The 16,054-nt window shown below is 46.5% G+C and overlaps 2 protein-coding genes and 1 non-coding gene across 5 annotated transcripts in view; 1 reads left to right on the top strand and 2 right to left on the bottom strand.

Annotated features, from left to right (window-relative positions):
- BUB1 (BUB1 mitotic checkpoint serine/threonine kinase) overlaps window positions 1–2,680 on the top strand; it is a 32,736-nt gene extending 30,056 nt beyond the window's left edge. For all 3 annotated transcript variants that reach the window (XM_061431455.1, XM_061431456.1, XM_061431457.1), the window contains exons 21-25: window positions 24–185; window positions 356–513; window positions 617–791; window positions 1,906–2,012; window positions 2,359–2,680. In XM_061431455.1, the coding sequence (XP_061287439.1) occupies window positions 24–185; window positions 356–513; window positions 617–791; window positions 1,906–2,012; window positions 2,359–2,554 (798 nt within the window). In that variant the 3' untranslated portion in view covers window positions 2,555–2,680. The remainder of the gene's footprint in view (window positions 1–23; window positions 186–355; window positions 514–616; window positions 792–1,905; window positions 2,013–2,358) is intronic.
- LOC133256654 (two pore channel protein 2-like) overlaps window positions 2,672–16,054 on the bottom strand; it is a 56,605-nt gene continuing 43,222 nt past the window's right edge. Inside the window, exons 14-19 of the mRNA XM_061431458.1 lie at window positions 15,926–15,995; window positions 14,466–14,677; window positions 14,160–14,258; window positions 10,595–10,708; window positions 10,243–10,367; window positions 2,672–6,187 (exon numbers count right to left, since the gene is read on the bottom strand). Coding sequence (XP_061287442.1) covers window positions 6,057–6,187; window positions 10,243–10,367; window positions 10,595–10,708; window positions 14,160–14,258; window positions 14,466–14,677; window positions 15,926–15,995 — 751 coding nt within the window. The 3' untranslated portion in view covers window positions 2,672–6,056. The remainder of the gene's footprint in view (window positions 6,188–10,242; window positions 10,368–10,594; window positions 10,709–14,159; window positions 14,259–14,465; window positions 14,678–15,925; window positions 15,996–16,054) is intronic.
- On the bottom strand, window positions 11,298–11,404 carry LOC133257863 (U6 spliceosomal RNA). The gene has a single exon (XR_009739724.1). It is a non-coding gene; the product is annotated as a U6 spliceosomal RNA (small nuclear RNA).

Genomic DNA, 16,054 nt, shown 5'->3' on the forward strand with positions numbered 1-16,054 from the left:
ATGTTACATTACCTGTTTTGCAGGTCCAGAAGCCTCCCAACCTCTGGGAATTCTACATTGGGACCCAGCTGATGGAAAGACTAAAGCCAAGTATGCAACACATGTTTATCAAATTTTATTCAGCCCACCTGTTCCAGAATGGCAGCGTGTTAGTAGGAGACCTCTACAGTTATGGCACATTATTAGTAAGTGTGATGCTTTGATGACACAAGCATGAAGTACCTTTTTTGCTTTGCACATCCCTTTTTGCACTTGAAGCTTTTATTGGAGTGGTGGGTGGGGCAAAGCTCTTGGTTTGAAATTTCATTAATCATGGGCAGCCAACTCAGGACATTCCACTGTCCATTGTTTCTAGAATGCCATTAATCTCTATAAAAATACCCCTGAAAAAGTGATGCCTCAGGCACTAGTCCTCGCTTTTGCTATCAGAATGCTCTGCATGATCCAGCAAGTCCATGACTGTGAAATCATCCACGGAGACATCAAGCCAGATAATTTCATACTCGGAAACAGGCAAGTGTTGCACTTGGAACGGGTACTTCTCTGACCATCTCCCCCCAGCAGCCTTTTATTTTCTTTGCTTACACAGCCTGGTGCTTGTTTGTGTTTAACACAGATTTTTGGAACAAGACAACAAAGATGATGACTTATCTAACGGCTTGGTCCTGATTGACCTGGGTCAGAGTATAGACATGAAACTTTTTCCCAAAGGAACTGCATTTACAGGAAAGTGTGAAACTTCTGGTTTCCAGTGTATTGAGATGCTCAGTAACAAGCCATGGAACTACCAGGTAGAGAACTAGAGATGTGGAACCTTTCCTGTATTAGGTTCACTGCAGTCTCAACGTGAATTTGGGCATCCAGGTAGTTTGAGCTGGTGTAGTCCTGTTCTTGGAGAAGGCAATGGCACCCCACTTCAGTACTCCTGCCTGGAAAACCCCATGGACGGAGGAGCCTGGGAGGCTGCAGTCTATGGGGTTGCTGAGGGTCAGACATGACTGAGCGACTTCACTTTCACTTTTCACTTTCATGCACTGGAGAAGGAAATGGCAACCCACTCCAGCGTTCTTGCCTGGAGAATCCCAGGGACAGGGGAGCCTGGTGGGCTGCCGTCTGTGGGGTCGCACAGAGTCGGACACGACTGAAGTGACTTAGCAGCAGCAGTCCTCTTCTAGCCCTGGAGACAGACCACACTGCAGAGCTGTTTTCAGTCGTAGGCACGCCAGACTTCGTGGGGCTTGGGGTGCAGCTCAGAAACAACAGCTAGCCCCTGGGGAGGAGGGGCGCATCCACGGGGTTAACACCGCTCTGGCCTCATGACAGAGTGAACGACACGGTGGCCCAAGAAGAACAGAACTTCTGAGATGTTCCGTCGGGGTGCAGAGGGGGTGACCTGCCGTCTGTGGAAGCCTCCAGCAAAGCCTAGATGGCCACTCATAGGGCATGTCAGTGTGAGGGCTGACACGTGGCTTCCAAAATTCTTTAAAACTGAAATCCTATTACTGTTTCCTATGATTTATTGTATTTGCTGCATAACTTGGACAGACATGATAATTTACTCACGTGTAAATTACTATTTTAATCATTGATACATACCCATATTTTCATTTTCTTTTATTAAAAAACTTTATTTTATATGGGAGTATAGCCAATTAATAACATGGTGATAGTTCCAGGTGGACAGTGAAGACACTCAGCCATACATACACGTGTGTCCTTTCTCCCCAGACGCCCCAGCCATCAGGCTGCCCACGACACTGAGCAGAGTTCCCTGTGCTGCACGGGAGGTCATACACGTGTGTCCTTTCTCCCCAGACGCCCCAGCCATCAGGCTGCCCACGACACTGAGCAGAGCTCCCTGTGCTGCACGGGAGGCCCCTGTTGACACCCGTATTTCCTTTATAGATTGATTACTTTGGAGTTGCTGCAACCATATACTGCATGCTTTTTGGCACCTACATGAAAGTGAAAAATGAAGGGGGCATCTGGAAGCCTGAAGGTCTTTTCAGAAGGTGGGTATTAGCGTTGGTGCTCCAGTGGATGTTGCCTTCTGTCTGGTGGAAGATGGACCTTTGCCACGAACATCCATGCCTTGGGAAGCAGGGTGACATAGCATAGTCCTGACCCTCTGAGCACTGAGAGTTAAGCGGTTCTGTTTCTCCATTCGTAACTTTTGTTCAACAAGTGTGTAGACAGTTAATCGAATCTCTACTTTCTCTTAGTTATAATAGAGCCAACATTTCCATTCTTGATGTATTAAGTTGGCTTTAGGTGAGAGTGAAGTCAGATGCAAGAGTGGGGTTGCCATGTGTGTTGAAGGCTACACTTCATCCTTCTTTTATGGCTTTGTCTCGTCAGGCTTCCTCACTTGGACATGTGGAATGAATTTTTTCACATAATGTTGAATATACCCGATTGTCATCATCTTCCATCTTTGGATTTGTTAAGGCAGAAGCTAAAGAAAACATTTCAAGAACACTATACCAGCAAGATCAAGACCCTGTGTAACAGGCTAATTGTACTGCTCTTAGAATATAAGCGTTCTCGGAAATAAAATATGGACACTCCCTGGAGATCACCTTGTAAATACTTGCCCGTTCACTCAGTACCTCGATGTCTACATTTACTATTATTGTAAATGTTTCTTAAAAATAAAAGCCCACAAAGTATATCCATGTGACATAGTTGTTACAGATATTTCAATAAAATACACAACAGGATAAGGTCCCTGCCTAGCAGCTGATTTCACGGCTTTTGGGGTGGATACGAGCATTTACGAGGACAGTCTGCACAAGGATGTGCTCTGAAAGCGCTTAAAACACTGACCTGTTTACTTTAAGCCAGAAAAGAGCCACGTCAGGTTTTTTTCACCCAAATTTAAAGGTTTATATTTGCGTAAAATAAGCAAAATTTCCCCAAATGTATCCAGCGGACTTCATGTTTTTATGAATAAAATATGCATGTCCTTTATATATATAACTGTGTGTGTGTATGTATATATATGTATCGCTCCCCAAGTGGCGCTAGTGGTAAAGAACCCGCCTGCCAGTGCAGGAGACATAAGAGATGGCCTCAAACCCTGGGTCGGGAAGATCCCCTGGAGGAGGGCATGGCGCCCCACTCCAGTACTCTTGCCTGGAGAATCCCATGGACAGAGGAGCCTGGCGGCTCCAGTCCATGGGGTCACGAAGAACGGGACACAACTGAAGTGATTAGCATGCATACATGCCCTTTGTCGTACCTGTTCTTCATTGCTATCCATGGGAAATAATGCAGGGATAAATCTTAAGCGTCTTGTTTTTTAAAAGTACCGTGAAAAAGACTATGCCAGATCTTGAAAATAGTCATATAAACCCCATACATCATTAATTAGCTCTGAAATAACAGCAGCCAACATCATTCATTGACCAGCCCCTGCATTAGGAGGTGAAGTCTCAACCACTGGACCACCAGGCAAGTCCTGCAAATATGTTTTTATTTTAAAAATAATATAACCTACATGACTGATTAAACATATCCTCAAATTAGAAGGAAAACAACATTAGATTTACTCACAGTGTCAAAACAACTGAGCACTGATAAAGACATTTGTGGGATTTTTTTCTTTCCTCTTGAAAATGTTTGCAGTGGAAACAAGACTAAAACAGATAAGGGTGCTGTTTTACTAAAGTGAAAGTGTCGGTTAGTCATGTCCAACTCGGCAACCACATGGAGCCTACCAGGCTCCTCTGTCCATGAGATCCTCCAGACAAGAATACTGGACTGGGTTGCCATTCCCTTCTCGAAGGTATTGTCCTGACCCAGGGATGGAAACCAGGTCTCCTGCACTGCAGGCAGATTCTTTACCGTCTGAGCCACCAGGGAAGCCCCCTGTTGTACTAAACTCAGAGCTAAATGAGTCCATCTGTGGAAAACAGCTGTGGCGCCTTCTTGTCTCGGGCAGGGAGGACCCTTGGCCTCTGCTTCCAGCCCCTGTCAACATGTCCTGCCTCCCTGCCAGCCCATTTGCTGTTACTGAATCTTCAGCCCCATCACACCCAAGACACCCTCTGTGTCCTTCACACCAGCAACCTCAACCTGACCAGTGTCATCTCAGCGTTGCTGCCACCCATCTGGTGCCCAGTCTGTGCCAAGGACTCCACTCACCACCTGCACAGTCAGCTTTCCTAGCTGCAGCCTTGTCCCCAGGGAGGAAGGCTCCATCGAAATAAAGAAGTCATTTTATTAAATACACACTAGGAAAGTAGATCGTTTTTGGTGGTGGTGGTAGTGATGGGTTTTTGGTTTTTTGTTTTTCTCCATTTCATGGTACAAACTGTAGCAGTTATCTTCATTTCATTATAAATTAGTTGTCTGGATCACATACATGGTTTATCTGCACAAGGACAAAAGCTCTGCATCCAGAGGGCAACTGAGGGACTTCCCTGGTGGTCCAGTGGTTATCTCACCTCCCAGTGCAGGGGGCGAGGGTTCGATCCCTGGTCAGGGGGCTAAGATCCCACAGGCCTGCTGCTGCTGCTGCTAAGTCGCTTCAGTCGTGTCCGACTGTGTGAGCCCATAGACAGCAGCCCACCAGGCTCCCCAGTCCCTGGGATTCTCCAGGCAAGAACACTGGAGTGGGTTGCCATTTCCTTCTCCAATCCCACAGGCCTGGGGGCCAAAAAAATCAACACATACAAAACAGTAACATTGTAACAAATACAATAAAGACTTTAAAAATGGTCCTTACAAAAAAATCTTAAAGGGGGTGGGGGGTAACAGATGGATGCCACAGACAGCAGTGTTGGGGGCAAAGAAACCTCCAACTCACCGACGGAGATCGATGGAGACTGGAGTTCCCTGGGGACAGAGCTGGGTTCCATTTACCCCCTGTCTCGAGCTGAGCAAGGGCCCAGCTCATCCTAAGTGCCCAGGTATGGGCTGGATTCACCAAGGTTCAGATTTAATATCTACTTGGGCTTCCCTTGTAGCTCAGTCGGTAAAGAATCTGTCTGCAGTGCAGGAGACCCAGGTTCAATCCCTGGGTTGGGAAGATCCCCTGGAAAAGGAAATGGCAACCCACTCAGTATCCTTGCCTGGAACATCTCATGGGCAGAGGAGCCTGATGGGCTGCAGGCCATGGGGTCACAAAGAGTCAGGCACGACTGAGCAACTAGCACTTAACCAACTGAACTGTACACTTAGAAATGGTTATGATGGTAAATTTCATGTTGTCTTTTTTACCACAATTAAAAGTGTTTTAAATAAAATGAAAAATGTTAGTCGTTCGGTCGTGTCTGACTTTTTCCGACTCCATCTGCAGCCCACCAGGCTCCTCTGTCCACGGGATTCTCTGGGCAAGAATACTGGAGTGGGTTGCCATTTCCTCCTCCAGGGGATCTTGCCAACCCAGGGATCAAACTCAAGTCTCCTGCTTGGCAGGCGGATTCTTTACCATCCGAGCCACCAGGGAAGCCCTTTAAATAAAATAAATCCCTTTAATTTCCCAGAAGGAGTAGGTTGATGTATTGACAGATTTGAAATGGGAAAGTGGCCTCAGGGAGCAACTGACTCAAAATCTTGCTATAATTTAATTCAACAAACTTTGAGAGCCTCCCTTGAAAAGAAGCAATTGTGACAGAATTTGATCTTCACGTTCATATTGTTCTTCATTTCGAATAAACACCGCATCTAAAAGCTACCATACTAGGACGTGTTCCTTTAGCATATTTTGGTATTTTAAATTCATTCAGTAACACCACAGCACAGTATTCATTTAGTAAAACAGCAAAGTATCATATAAAAATAAAGGAAATCTTTTCTATATCCATCAAAAGGACTTAAATGTATGAGCAATGCCCTCCATAAACTCCTTATAGATTTTCCTCTCCTTACTTCTATGATCAGCTCTAAGCATGACCACACAGAGCCGGCAACTCAGGATGGGCAGGGCGATTCACAGTCTTATCAAAACACAGATGGGAGCCTGGGCTGAGAAAGTAACCTCTAGGTAGGAAACGCGAACAGTGACGATAGCTTATCTTGGTTTCCGGTCGTTCACAATTCCAGGCTCGGGATCAGGCGCTGTTATCAAAATTGACCTTCTTGGGTGAGAAGCTGAGAATCTCCTTCAAGGAAGGGTCTTTACCCTCTGGAGCTATTTCAGACTCAAACATCTGCTGTAACAAAGTGTCCACCGTCTTGTACTCTGGGAGAAAGGAGAAAGGGCTCATGGAACCGGACTGTGGGGGAGGAGGGGCGCACCCGGCCCCTCAGAGCTGGGCTTTCCCGAAGGAGGACCTTGGAGCCCCTCCCACGGAGCTCCCAACCCCCACGGAGGCTCTGCAGAGCAAGGAGAAGGTCCTCCTTGAAGAAGGCAGGAGGACCACCTCTGGGGTGGCGTGCCCGCCCCACTCCTCCCTGCATCTATGCTGTGCTGTGTCTAATTGCAAGGTACGGTGTCCCCACCAAAGCCCTGGCTGGAATTCAGACAGATTTGGGTTCACTCAATTTTGTCCTTTAATTGCCAAGTATTATCAACTCTGTGTGACCTCATGAACTGTAGCCCATCAGGCTCCTCTGTCCATGGGATTTCCCAGGCAAGAATACTGGAGCAGGTTGTCATTTTCTTCTCCAGGGGGATCTTCCCAACCCAGGGATCAAACCCAAATCTCTTGCACTGGCAGGCAGGTTCTTCACCACTGAGCCACCAGGGAAGCCCCCTTGGGTTTACTCCGTCAATCCATAATTCACTGCAAATCAGTAAAGTAATTAAACAGCTGATGTTAATGACCCCGTGTCCCAGGCACATTGTGAGGCCCTGGGAATACAGTTCAGTTCAGTCTCTCAGTCGTGTCTGACTCTGCAACCCCATGGAATGCAGCACACCAGGCCTCCCTGTCCATCAGCAACTACCGGAGCTTGCTTAAACTCATGTCCATTGAGTAGGTGATGCCATCCAACCATCTCATCCTCCTCCCACCTTCAATCTTTCCCAGCATCAGGGTCTTTTCAAATGAGTCAGTTCTTCGCATCAGGTGGCCAAAGTATTGGAGTTTCAACTTCAGCATCAGGCCTTCCAATATTAAGGACTGACTTCCTTTAGGATTGACTAGTTGGATCTCCTTGCTGTCCAGGGGATTCTCAAGAGTCTTCTCCAACACCACAGTTCAAAAGCCTCATTCTTCAGTGCTTGGCTTTCTTTATAGTCCAACTCTCACATCCATACATGACTACTGGAAAAACCATAGCTTTGACTAGATGGACCTTTGTTGTCAAAGTAATGTCTCTGCATTTAATAAGCTGTCTAGGTTGGTCATAACTTTCCTTCCAAGGAGTAAGCATGTTTTCATTTCATGGCTGCAGTCACCATCTGCAGTGATTTTGGAGCTCAAGAAAATAAAGTCTCTCACTGTTTCCATTGTTTCCCCATCTATTTGCCATGAAGTGATGGGACCAGATGCCATGATCTTAGTTTTCTGAATGTTGAGTTTTAAGCCAACTTTTTCACTCTCCTCTTTCACTTTCATCAAGAGGCTCTATAGTTCTTCTTCACTTTCTGCCATAAGGGTGGTGTCAGCTGCATATTTGAGGTTATTGATATTTCTCCCAGCAATCTTGATTCCAGCTTCATCCAGCCCAGCATTTCTCATGATGTACTCTGCATATAAGTTAAATAAGCAGGGTAACAATATACAGCCTTGATGTACTCCTTTCCTGATTTGGAACCAGTCTTTTGTTCCATGTCCAGTTCTAACTATTGCTTCTTGGCCTGCATACAGATTTCTCAGGAGGCAGGTCAGGTGGTCTGGTATTCCTATCTCTTGAAGAATTTTCCAGTTTGTTGTGATCCACAGTCAAAGGCTTTGGCATATTCAATAAGCCAGAAACAGATATTTTTCTAGAACTCTTTCTTTTTCAATGATCCAACATATGTTGGCAATTTGATCCCTGGTTCCTCTGCCTTTTCTAAAACCATCTTGAACATCTGGAAGTTCACAGTTCACATCCTGTTGAAGCCTCACTTGGAGAATTTTGAGCATTACTAGCATGTGAGATGAGTGCAAGTGGGCGGTAGTTTGAGCATTCCTTGGCATTGCCTTTTTTTGGGACTGGAATGAAAACTGACCTTTTCCAGTCCTGTGGCCACTGCTGAGTTTTCCAAATTTGCTGGCATATTGAGTGCAGCACCTTCACAGCATCATCTTTTAGGATTTGAAATAGCTCAACTGGAATTTCATCACCTCCACTAGCTTTATTCATGCTTCCTAAGGCCCACTTGACATTGCACTCCAGGATGTCTGGTTCTTGGTGAGTGATCACACCATCATGGTTATCTGGGTCGTGAAGATCTCTTTTGTATATTTCTTCTGTGTATTCTTGCCACCTCTTCTTAGTATCTTCTGCTTCTGTTAGGTCCATACCATCTCTGTCCTTTATTGTGCCCATCTTTGCATGAAATGTTCCCTTGGTATCTCTAATTTTCTTGAAAACATCTCTAGTCTTTCCCATTCTGTTGTTTTCCTTTATTTCTTTGCATTGGTCACTGAGGAAGGCTTCTTATCTCCTCTTGCTATTCCTTGGAACTCTGCATTCAGATGGGTATATCTTTCCTTTTCTCCTTGGCATTTCACTTCTCTTCTTCTCAGTTATTTGTAAGGCCTCCTCAGACAACCATTTTGCCTTTTTGCATTTGTTTTTCTTGGGGATGGTCTTGATCACTGCCTCCTGTACAATGTCATGAACCTCCATCCATAGTTCTTCAGGGACTCTATCAGATCTAATCCCTTGAATCTAATGTCACTTCCACTGTATAATCATAAGGGATTTGACTTAGGTCATACCTGAATGGTCTAGTGGTTTTCCCTACTTTCTTCAATTTAAGTCTGAATTTGGCAATAAGGAGTTCATGATCTGAGCCACAGTCAGCTCCTGGTCTTGTTTTTGCTGACTGTATAGAGTTTCTCCATCTTCAGCTGCAAAGAATATAATCAATCTGATTTTGGTATTGACCATCTGATGAGGTCCATGTGTAGAGTCTTCTCTTGTGTTGTAGGAAGAGGGTATTTGCTATGACCAGTGCATTCTCTTGGTAAAACTCTATTAGCCTTTGCCCTGCTTCATTCTGTACTCCAAGGCCAAATTTGCCTGCTACTCCAGGTATTTCTTGACTTCCTACTTTTGCATTCCATTCCCCTATAATGAAAAGGACATCTTTTTTGGGTGTTAGTTCTAGGAGGTCTTGTAGGTCTTCACAGAACTGTTCAACTTCAGCTTCTTCAGCATTGCTGGTCAGGGGATAGACTTGATTTACTCTGATACTGAATGGTATGCCTTGGAAACGAACAAATATCATTCTGTCATTTTTGAGATTGCATCCAAGTACTGCATTTTGGACTCTTTTGTTGACCACGATGGCTACTCCATTTCTTCCAAGAGATTTTTGCCCACAGTAGTAGATATAATTGTCATCTAAGTTAAATTCACCCATTCCAGTCCATTTCAGTTCGCTGCTTCCTAAAATGTCGATGTTCACTCTTGCCATCTCCTGCTTGACCACTCCCAATTTGCCTTGATTCATGGACGTAATATTCCAGCTTCCTATGCAATATTGCTCTTTACAGCATTGCACTTTACTTCCATCACCAGTCATATCCACAACTGAGTACTGTTTTTGCTTTGGCTCCACCTCTTCATTCTTTCTAGAGTTATTTCTCCACTGATCTCCTGGGGACACAATGGAGAGCAAAAAAGATACAGCCCTGCACCTGTGGAGCTCTGAGTCTGCAGAGAAGACAGATGGTGACCAGGCAGTCACTCAGCAATGAATGTGCCACTGACCTGTGCTAAAAGGTGGGGAGGAGAGCTGGGGGAGCTCACAGGACCACCTGACTTCTTGGGGAGCCCAGGGTGCTTCCCCGAGGAAGTACTACCTGAGCAGAGACCTGTAGGTGGAGAGGCCTTGATTAGGCAAGGTGGGGTGGGGTGAGGGCATGGGGAGAGAGCAGCATGTGCAAAGGGCCTGTGCAGGATGAAGCAGGGGAGCCAAGGAAGTAGGGCCAGCAGGGCTGAAGGGCAAAGGCATAGGGGGTCCTGGGCTGAGATACTCAAGGGAACCAGATATGGGGCCCCCAAGCCCATGGCAGGTCTTTACCCTTGACCCACAGAAAGCCCCTGAAGGTCAGGTTTGCATTCTGGAAACACCACACCAGCTGCTATGAGAAGGATGGATCAGAGGCAGTTTCAGGTTGGGTTAAAACTTACTTTTTGATGCAATTCTGAAGTACAGTCCTTTCAAGTCCTTCTTTTTGTTGTCTCCTTCGTCCGCACTGAAGCCACTGTCCTTGGCGTCCATGTTGTCAATGAGCCCCCCGTCCTGCACCTCTTCCCTTCAGGGAGGAAGACATGTGTGAACACGGCCGAGTCCCCTCAGCTGAGCCCCTCTCTGTCCTCCCAGCCGTGGCCCCACGCCGCCCGTGCAGCCGGTGAGGGTCTCAGGACTGGCACCCAGGAGCCAGCTGGCTGCCATGGGACTCGGGGGTTAAAGGTGGTCAGGACCCTGCCAAGAACACCCCACCTCCAAAGTCCACGAGCCGTGTCAGGAACTGCTACTCACTCTTGGACCCCCACTCCAAGCTCCTGAATCTTCTTCTCAATGGCAGTTTCCACTTCGCTCTTTTCTAACGAATATGCTACAAAAAACGCCTCCAAGATGAACGCTATGAAAATACTGAGAAAGAATAAAAGGAAGAGGATGTTATGTTGAGTCAGCTGTGGTCTAAGTGATGGGAAACCATAATGCCAAAGAGTTTTCAAGCCCAAATGAGAAAAAGGCTGCCCATCTTTGCAAAGAAACATAACATGAAGAAGAAATGACAACGTGTCTTTCAAGCATTGGGCACAACTTTCTTTCATCTGGAAAATCAGTCTTCCTCTACATCCTATTTAAACAATGACTATTAAGAAAATAGAGGGTTTTTTAATTCACAATTTTTAAAGGTTATAGTCCAGTTATAGTTATTATAAAACACTGGCCATATTCCCTGTGTTGTAGCTGATGATAAGTCACTTCAGTCATGTCCAAGTCTTTGGGAATCTAAGGACTGTAGGCCACCAGGATTCTCAAAGCAAGAATACTGGAGTGGGCTGCCATGCCCTTCTTCAGGGGATCTTCCTGACCCAGGGATCGAACCTGAGTCTCTCCTGTCTCCTACACTGGTAGGCAGGTTCTTACTCCTAGTGCCACCTGGGAAGCCCGTCCTTGCACCTTATTTTATATGTAACAGTTTGTACCTCTGAATCCCCTACCCCCATACTGCAAAAGTATCAACTGATTCACCAATTTGTGTCATCCTTATGCAGGGGCAATGTGAATCTTCTTTGTATATGGTTCCAATTTTATTACATGGGTTGCCAGACCAAGCACAAAAATACAGTTTAAGGGGAAGCTTAGGCCAAATGATGGTTGATAGAAAACTCTCCATGAATGTCTCATGTTTCTGCACAGTCTAGATCCTGGAGCAAAGGCACTGGGAGTCATTTAGGGATGTATTAACTGTAAAAAAAATTCACTATGGAAAACCTGAACTTTTTGACCAACCCAGTCAGTACACTAGCCTCTGGAGATGCCCCATGGTAGTAAAGCTTGGCGCTGCCCCCTCCCCAGAGATCACTGTGGCTAGCAAAGACCTCTCCTCCCCAGAGACCTGCTTGCATTCAAAAGTAAAAATATGGTCTTTCTTGAACTTACTTACAAAATAGAAACAGACTCACAGACTTAAAGAATGAACTTACGCTTGCCAGAGAGGAAGAATGGGGGGAAGGGACAGTTAGGGAGTCTGGGATGGACATGTACACACTGCTGTATTTAAAACAGATAAACTTTTTGAAATTTAGTAATGTTTATCTTTTTGCCAGTTTTTCTAAATGTCCCCTGGACATCTAATAACAACATATGAGATATAAAATTTTTAATATGTTTGTGTAGGATATGATTAACATAAATTAAATATAAATCTATTATATTTAAATTATTAATGACATCATTCAAGATGCTCCTATTCTTTTCCTATTCTTTTTTCTGCACTTGATAAAATATTCTCAGAGAAATGATAATATGTCTCACTATGATTATGTGTTTTTTCTTTTCCCTTTATTTCTTCTGATTTTGCTTTATGTATCTTTGTTTCTTTGCTGTTAAGGTGTTTAACAGTTTATGATGTCTATCTTCTTTGGGAATTGTACCATTTATCATTATCAAGGAATTGTACCTTCAATCATTATCAAATTGTACCATTTATCAATAATTGTATCTATTATGTCATTTAAAATAAATATATTAAATTTAAAAAATAAAATAAAACAGAAAACCAACAGAGACCCACACATCTAGCACAGGGAACTCTGCTGCATGTCACCCGGCAGCCTGGAGGACAGCAGAGCTTGGGGGAGAATGGACACTGCATATGTACGGCTGAGTCCCTCCCCTGTTTACTTGAAACTATCACACTGTTAACTGGCTATACGCCAATACAAGGAAAAAAGATTTTAAAATAAGGTATTTCTCTTTTTCTCTCTCTCCAGAGGGGAGGATGAGCAGATCTTCCCAGATACACAGATTAGAGTTTCCTCAGTTTGAATTTCTGGTTCTACAATCTAGCCCATCCAGCTGGCCCTCATCTCGCTGCTTAGTGGGGATTAGGGCTCAGGGAGCAGACCCAAGTATTGCTCTGGCTGCAGCTTCCGTAAGCTCTTTGTCTTGGACCCTCGGTGTCTCGCTCTGTCATTACATACACATGACGTGCATGCACAGTGACCCGTCGACTAGAGAGTAGGGAGTCCCAGCCCCTCACCACCTTGCCTTCACTCAGTGCTGTTGGAGCCCTGCTGTCACCGCCTCCACGAACCTTGGGGAGGAGCCCCTACAGCTTTTCACGATCCCCCGGCCCACCCCAGCATTCTGAAAATCGCTCTTAGAGCCACTTGGAGGCGTTCTTCTCTTGTTCCTGTTGCATGTTCTGTCCAGACTGTGCAGGACCAGCAGCGCTGAGCGGTTCTTCCCTTCCCCTCCCTCTACTGCGACGTTCTTCAGCCAAAACCAGCAGGTTGGTGGCCAAAGCAACCTTGAGGTAACAAGGCTGGGCTGCCACGCCAAGAGCTGCGTGCCCTGGGCACTGAGAAGGGTACAACAGCCAGAAAACATCTCTGGGAAAAAAACTCAGCGATCAAGGGCTTCCATGGTGGCTCAGTGGTAAAGAATCCATTTGCCAATGCAGGGAACACAGGTTTGATCCCTGATCTGGGAAGATCCTACATGCTGCAGAGCAACTACTGAGCCTGTGCTCTAGAGCCCATGGGCCATGAGTACTGAAGTCCAGGCACCCTAGAGCCTGCGCACTGCAAAAAGAGAAGCCACTGCAATGAGGAGAAGCCCACACACCACGAGTAGTGCCCACTTGCTGCAACTAGAGAAAAGCCTGAGCAGCAACGAAGACCCAGCACAGCCAATGCATAAATAAATAACCAAAATTATTAAAGAAACGAAAACCTGTGATCAAGGGAACTCAGATTCCCACAAGGAACAATGGAACTAGAATCAGAGATCGGCAAGCTGGAAGGAAAGCCCTCTGAAGCACTGAGATGTCATAACTGCTTTCAAATAGTGGCTGAGTTCCCCCACCCCCGAAGACGGATCAGGACAGAACTGGAACCAATGAAGAGAAGTAACCAGTGGCACCTTTCCATTCTCCCTGTGCAAGGACAGGGGAGGACCAGAGCTGGACAACAAGGAAACTAACTCATTTAGGTTCTAAGGAATCCCAGGAATTGGGCAGATTTCAGCAGAGGGTGGATGCAATTCACAAGGATGTTCATCCCAGTGGGGAAGGGTAGGGAGACCCACCAGGACCCCAGAGCCCTTCTGACCCAAACAACTTGTGAGGCTATGATATTTATATGATATACTGACACGCACGGCTGGCTGACACTGAAGAACACGAGTGTGAACAGAAGTTAGACACCTCCCTTCTGGTGTCCTGGGCATCTAGCAAGGGAGATGGGACCCATCCACAGGGAAGTCCAGGGTGGAGCCAGGGAGGAGGGAGGTGCGAGCGGCTGTAGGTCTGAAGGTGGTGGGGGGGGGGGGCAGGTCTGGAAAGGCCCACTGGCAGGAGCAAACTCACTTCACAATGAGAATGACGACCACCACGTGGAAGCCGATGAAATACAGCTTTGCTGCCTGGTGTGTCACGAGGGCAAAGCCGTCCGCGAGGAGTGCGAAGCTAAGGCACCAAACCTGCCAGGTCGTTGTTTAGTCGCTCAGTCGTGTCCCACTCTTTTCGACCCCTGGACTATAGCCCGCTAGGCTCCTCTGTCCACGGGACTTCCCAGGCAAGAATACTGGAGCAGGTTCCCATTTCCTCCTCCTCCCAGGAGCTGCTCTGAGCATCCCCCACCACGCCGCCTCCTCAGAAAGGATATTGTGCCACTGGTTAACCACGGTGAGCTCCGTCAGCAGGATGAGTGAGGACGCCAGGTCGTTGAAGTTGTTCTTGCAGTACCTGCCTTGGGCAAATGCTGAGTCTTTTAAGGCTGGGTTCCCACACACCAGGGCATCAGGACTGCCAGAACCGGGGTCCAGGAAGTGGATTTTGCCGTGGAACACTTCCATCCCAATGATGGCAAATGCGTAGTAGACCACCTAGGGTGGGCGGCAGGGTCACGGGGTGGCACGCGGAGTGAGGGGAGGAAGGAGGACATGGACACAGGCGGGCCAGGTGACAACAGCCAGCAGGGAAGGCTGCTACCCTCATTCCAGGAATGGCTGCCCCCCAGCCATGAGTTCCAGCAACATCAGGAAAAAGCGTGGCTGGGCTTTGCCCACCCAACACTGGGTTGTTCAGGGACAGGAGACACCCCAGCTGGACCACACCTTGCCCTCTCCCAGAGTCTCCATTTACAAAGTCAAAGTGATGCTGCTAACAAGTCAGGGGGTTAAATTCACTATTGTTGTTCACTCCTGTCTGACTCTTTGTGACCCCATGGAATGCAGCCCACCTGGCTCCTCTGTCCATGGGATTGTCCAGGCAAGCATACTGGAGTGGGTTGCCATTTCCTTCTCCAGGGGGTTTTTCTGACCCAGGGATCTAACCCACATCTCCTGAATTGGCAGGTGGATTCTTTATTGCTGAGCCACCAGGAAAGTTAGAAATCATTAGATTTCGAATATTGGTCATATTGTGCATATTTGTCATATCGTATAGCGATTTCCCAGTAGAGTTTAAAAAACAACCCAGATACAAGAGCCATGCACTGGAAGAGCTTAAATCCCTGAGAACCACCTGGTGGTTAGGGCTAGGAATACCCCCTGGACTTCGGGTGGGAAAAACTGTAACGCGATTAACCCGCTGAGGCTGGGGTGTTCATTACAGCAGCCAGTGTACCTGAACTGTTTGCAGGTATAAATGCCTGATGTTTATACACATTTGATATTTCTAAAAATGGCTCCTAGAAACCACTGAACTCATTGATTTCACATCTCTTTCTTTCCCTCACTTAAAATAAGGCTCAGAGAGAGCTGCTAAGAATGAATTTCTTAAGACTTCCCTGGTGGTACGGTGGCTAAGAATCTGCCTGTCAAAGCAGAGGACACAGTTTGATCCCTGGTCCAGGAAGATTCCATATGCCTTGGGCAACTAAAGCCCGTGTGCCACAACCAATGAGCCCAGGTGCTGCAACCACTGAAGCCCTAGAATCTGCGCTCTGCAACAAGAGAAGCTCCACTGTGAAGAGCCCACCCACTGCAACGGACAGCAGCCGCTGCTCGGCGCAACTAGAGAAAGCCCATGCAAAGCAACGAAGACCCAGTGCAGCCAGAAATGAGTAAGTAATTTTTTAAAAATGAACATTTTACCACTTGCTTCACGTGGATCAGAAAGAAAGCACTCACCAAGACCAGGCCGCCGAATGTCAGCATTGTGGGGCCAATGTTAATTAAGGTGGTCACGATCACCCGAAACCTGGGATAAAATGAAGTTTCTGACACAAGGAAAAGGGCAGGTAAGAATAAAACTGACAC

The sequence above is a fragment of the Bos javanicus genome, chromosome 11, assembly GCF_032452875.1.
Source record: "Bos javanicus breed banteng chromosome 11, ARS-OSU_banteng_1.0, whole genome shotgun sequence".
Classification (NCBI taxonomy): Eukaryota; Metazoa; Chordata; class Mammalia; order Artiodactyla; family Bovidae; genus Bos; species Bos javanicus.